This window comes from Arachis ipaensis, chromosome B07 (genome assembly GCF_000816755.2).
Source record: "Arachis ipaensis cultivar K30076 chromosome B07, Araip1.1, whole genome shotgun sequence".
In the NCBI taxonomy this organism is placed as follows: domain Eukaryota; kingdom Viridiplantae; phylum Streptophyta; class Magnoliopsida; order Fabales; family Fabaceae; genus Arachis; species Arachis ipaensis.
Window position 1 is genome coordinate 101,823,048 of NC_029791.2, and position 5,361 is coordinate 101,828,408.

Sequence of the window (5,361 nt, forward strand, 5' to 3'; positions counted from 1 at the left end):
GGTTAGTTCTTTTTGGAACATGCTTTTCTATTTGCATGCCTTTATTTTGTAGATAGGTTGGTTTGTAGACTTTAGTTCCGTATTCCCTCCCTTTAGAGACCGTGTTTTTGATTTTTCTTTTCTTTTTTCCCTTGTAGGTTTTTGTTACCTTTTTAAGAAAAAGAAATGGCTTCCGTAGATGTCCTTTCTCAGTGGGTTGATGTCATGGTCCTAGGGGAGGAACCCTCGGTCGATACTGATTTTATCACCCACCTTCGTACTCACCATAGAATTTGTACTTCTAAGGAGGACGAGCCGAAGTATGAGTTGGTAGTCCCGGGTCCTGAAGACCGGGTTTGCTTTGGGAGGGCCAATGAGGCGGCCCCTCATTTTTTCTTTATGTATGAGTGTATGATCACCCGTTTGGGTGTTTTTCTTCCTTTTTCAAACTTTGAGATGTCTGTTTTGCATCACTGTCGAGTTGCCCCTACCCAGCTTCACCCCAACTCTTGGGGTTTTTTGAAAATTTATCAATTTATTAGCCAAGCTTTGGAGTTCCCGACCTTTTTGAAGATTTTTTTCTATCTCTTTCATATGACCAAACCCTTCAGTGGGCTGAACAATAAGCAACAGTGGGTGTCTTTCCAAGCCATACAGGGTCGGAGAGTTTTTACCCTTTTTGACGAATCCTTCCATGACTTTAAAAATTATTTTTTCAAAGTTCAAGCTGTAGAGGGTCACCACCCCTTTTTTCTGGATGATAATTCTTCTCCCCGCTTTCCTTTGTACTGGCTGGAGGCCTCCCCTGCGAGAAATATGGTCTAGATGACCTGGATGAGGTAGAAGCAGTCGTTGTGGGGTTCCTCCGAGAAGTGTGGGGGAGGGCCCCGTATTTGGACACTAAAAAGTTTCTCCAGGGGTCCCCGACCTTTGTCCAGGCACAGCTAGGTAGCTTTTGTTAGATTACCGACTTGTCTGATTGACCTTCCCGACTTGTCTTAATCTATTATCTATTGTTTTTTCAGAGATGACGAAGGCAAACGCTCAGGAGTCTTTCCAGAGAGTCCAGGAGGCTAAAGCAAGGTCTCGCGCCAAGACTGGTGGCGCCAGGGCGGTTATCTCTCCTCCTCCTCCTCCTCGAAATGTTGGGACTCCTTCCCAACCCATTGTGATTTCTTCTTCTGCTTCCTCTCAGCCGCCCCCCTCTGCCCGACCTTCTCCTGAGCCAGAGAAGAGGAAGCATAAGACCTTAGAGTCTGGCTCTTCTGGTGAGGTTAAGGCGGATGCTCTTGCATTCGTCCGAAAGAACATCTACCCCCATGCTCGTATAAGCATGGATGATGCTTCTGTTCGGCACTACCTTACCACTCTGGTTGAGGAGAGTCTCAAGGCGGCGGGAGTTTGCAGCAAACTCTTAGATATTTTTGAGGAGACTCCTCTCAGCTCTTTAGGGATGACCTCGAGGGTCGAGGAGCTGGAAAGAAGGCTTCTTATGTATCAAGAGCAGGAGAGGGAGTTGAAGGAGGAAGTCGCCAAGTTGAAGGAGGGGAGAGATAGCCTCCGGGAGAAGGAGAGGAAGTTGCAAGCCCAATGCAACATGGAGGTGGGCTTGAGGAAGACAGCACAGGACAGCTACCAAAGTTTATTTGACGATCTTGTGTCTGTGAAAAATGATCTGCTGAATTCTCAGAAGGCCTATACCGAGTTGGAGGACTCTATTGCTGATGGAGCTGAGGAGGCTTGGAGGATCTTTAAGGAGCAGGTCGGAGTCATTGCTCCTGACTTGGACCTTTCTCCTTTAGATCCTGATAAAGTTGTCATTGATGGTGTCATTGTGGATCCCCCTGTCCCCGTAATTATTTCCGAGTCAGAATTGAAGACTCGGAGGCAGAGGATCATAGAGTCCCCTCCTCGCCCTAAGGATGCTCCGAGTTCTTCTACTGTTCCTCCGACTTCCTCTTCATCTCCTATGGATGCCTCTCTTCCTGGTCCTGGCGGCGTTCTTCCTGACTCTGGTGGTGGTGATCCGTCTATTCTTCTTCCTAAAAAGTAATTTGTTGGCTATTTTAGGGGCCCGGCCTGTGGGTCCCCCCTTTTTAAACTTCTTTATTTGTGTTGGTGGTGATGTTCTGAACAATTTGTTTTTGGCCTTATAAGGCCGTAAACAAAACATTTAAAATACCCTTTTTTAATAAGGGTTTAAGTTAACAAAAATAAATACCCTTTTTGGATAAGGGTTTTAAGTTACCTTATGCGTGCATGCTTTTCTGATTGCGATTTTTTTCGAATTCTCCTTGATCTTTTCTGGAAAACCTTTTCTTTGGCTTGTCTGTCTTTCTGAACCTTTTAGTTTCAAGGATCTTTAGGACAGCCCTTTAATTTTTCTTGGTTTTTTTCCTATCTCTTTCGTTATTCCTAGTACTCAATTTTGTTTTATTGAGTTTTCATGACTTAGGTTATTTTTGCGATTCGTTTTCTATTTCTACTCGGTCTTTTCATTGCGACTTATGAGTCAGAATGTTTCCGAGTTTCTTACGATCACCTTTTATAACCTCTTTACACCGACTTGTACCTCGTCATTTTATCCTGACGACCATCTAGGTCGGTTCATGGGATTTTCACGTTTTGTCGAGCTTAAGTCGGCGCGTTTCATAGAAAGAGAAAACAACAAAGGAATTTAAGAGATATTTGTAAAAAAGATCTTTATTAATTGGGGAGGTACTCTATTACTGCTAAGGATTTTTGACAGTCTATTTCCCTTAGCCCCTACTATGATGCCTCGTTAAAAACCCTTCTCCAGAAAAAACCCTTTGGTTTTGGGAAAAAATCATGAAGTTGGAAAAAGAGTACATCAGGGAGTAGAGTTCGCTTTTAGCTATAGTACCTTTTCATATTACAAGCATGCCACGACCTTGGTAACTCGGTGCCGTCCAGGTCGGTCACTTTATAATAGCCTTTTCCTAAGACCTCATTAATTTTGTATGGTCCCTTCCAATTTGCAGCGAGCTTTCCTTCCCCTGATCTGTTGACTCCAATGTCGTTTCTGATCAAGACCAAGTCACTTAGGGTGAATGCTCTTCGAATGACTTTTTTGTTGTATCTTGTAGCCATCCTTTGCTTCAACGCTGCTTCTCTTATCTGGGCTTCTTCTCGGACTTCGGGGAGCAAGTCGAGCTCCTTTTTGTGCCCCTGTATATTTCCGATCTCGTCATGGAGAATCACTCTTGGGCTTTACTCGTTGACTTCTATTGGGATCATGGCTTCTACCTCATAAACTAGTCGGAAGGGTGTTTCTCCAGTGGTGGATTGGGGGGTCGTCCTGTAAGCCCATAGCACTTGTGGGAGCTCTTCAGCCCAGGCTCCTTTTGCATCTTGTAATCTCTTCTTTAGCCCTGCCAATATGACTTTGTTGGCTGCCTCGGCTTGCCCATTGGCTTGCGGGTGTTCCACCGAGGTGAACTGGTGCTTGATTTTCATACTGGCCACTAGGCTTCTAAAGGTAGAGTCGGTGAACTGGGTTCCATTATCTGTAGTAATGGAATGGGGTATCCCATATCTTGTGATGATATTTTTGTAGAGGAACCTCCGACTTCTCTGTGCGGTGATGGTGGCCAATGGTTCTTCTTCTATCCATTTTGTGAAGTAATCTATTCCCACTATCAGGTATTTGACTTGTCTTGGCGCCTGGGGAAAAGGACCTAACAAATCCATTTCCTATTTTGCAAAGGGCCATGGAGAAGTGATACTGATGAGTTCCTCTGGGGGAGTCACGTGGAAATTTGCATGCATTTGGCACGGTTGATACTTTTTCACAAATTCGATCGCATCTTTCTGCAAGGTCGGCCAGTAGAATCCAGCTCGGATCACTTTCCTAGTTAATGACCTTGCTCCGAGAAGATTTCCGCAGATCCCACTATGGACTTCTTCTAACACCTCGGTGGTTTTTGAGGTCGGTACGCACTTTAACAATGGTGTTGATATCCCCCTCCTGTAGAGAATATTTTTCACCAAGGTGTAGTATTGTGCTTCCCTACGGATTTTCTTAGCCTCTTTTTCCTCCTTCGGGAGGATGTCGAATTTTATGTATTCGACCAAGGGGTTCATCCATCCGAGGCTTAATCCGACTACCTCAAGGACCTCTTGCTTGTCTTTTTCTTTTACTACGGAGGGTTCCTGGAGAGTTTCCTCGATCAGGCTTCTGTTATTCCCTCCTGGCTTGGTACTTGCTAACTTGGATAGGGCGTCTGCCCTGCAATTGAGATCCCGAGTTATGTGTTTGAGCTCGGTTTCTGCAAAGTGTCCAAGGTGTTCCAGAGTTTTTTCCAAGTACCTCTTCATATTTGGGTCTTTTGCCTGATACTCTCCACTTATCTGGGAGGTCACCACTTGCGAGTCGCTGTATATCATCACCTTTGTAGCACCGACTTCTTCCGCCAGCTTCAATCCAGCAATCAAGGCTTCATACTCTACTTGATTATTTGAAGCTGAGAATTCAAATTTGAGGGAAACCTCTATTTGGGTTCCTCTTTCGTCCACCAATATTATGCCTGCACCGCTTCCTGTTTTGTTTGAGGATCCATCTACATAGAGTTCCCATGTAGTTGGCTTTTCCTCTTGGTCTCCTGCGTATTCTGCAATGAAGTCGGTGAGGCATTGGGCTTTAATCGCCATCCGAGTTTCATACTTCAAGTCGAACTCGGAAAGCTCTATTGCCCATTGAACCATTCTCCCTGCAATATCCGTCTTTTGGAGGATTTGCTTCATGGGTTGGTTCGTGCGGACTCTTATTGTGTGAGCTTGAAAGTAAGGCCGTAGTCTTCGTGAGGCTACTACTAAGGAGTAGGCAAACTTCTCTAGTTTGTGGTACCTTAGCTCAGGGCCTTGTAGAACTTTACTGATGAAATATACTGGGTGCTGACCGGCCTCGTCTTCTCTTATCAGGGCCGATGAGACGGCCTTGTCTGCTACAGATGGGTATAGGACGAGGTCTTCTCCAGCTACAGGTCGAGTTAGAATAGGAGGTTGGCTCAAGAATCTCTTGAACTCCTGGAACGCCTCCTCACATTCAGGAGTCCATTCGAACTGACATCCCTTTCTCAATAAGGAGAACAGCGGAAGGGATTTTAGCGCTGATCCTGCCAAAAATCTGGAGAGGGCTGTAAGTCGGCCATTCAGTTGCTGGACCTCTCTCAAGCAAGTCGGGCTTTTCATCTCCAGGATAGCCCTACACTTATCGGGGTTAGCTTCAATCCCTCTTTGTGTTAGCATAAACCCTAGGAATTTTCCTGCCTCTACCGCGAAGGCGCACTTTGAGGGATTTAGTCTCATCCCATGCAAGCTTATGGTGTCGAAGACTTGTGAGAGGTCAGTTAAGAGGTCGAC

At 45.4% G+C, this 5,361-nt stretch overlaps 1 protein-coding gene across 1 annotated transcript; it reads left to right on the forward strand.

The window, feature by feature from the left end:
• LOC107607518 (uncharacterized protein YscB-like) lies at positions 1,313-2,032 on the forward strand. Its single transcript, XM_016309466.1, has 2 exons — positions 1,313-1,619; positions 1,782-2,032. Exons 1-2 carry the CDS (start codon positions 1,313-1,315, stop codon positions 2,030-2,032), a joined length of 558 nt encoding a protein of 185 aa, XP_016164952.1.

What these genes read in the sequence shown, in the direction of transcription:
- LOC107607518 (XM_016309466.1), top strand. Translation starts at nt 1,313, where the DNA reads ATGGATGATGCTTCTGTTCGGCACTACCTTACCACTCTGGTTGAGGAG. An exon ending in AGCACAGGACAGCTACCAAA is followed by an intron (nt 1,620 to 1,781) that starts GTTTATTTGACG and finishes TTTCTCCTTTAG; the next exon opens with ATCCTGATAAAGTTGTCATT.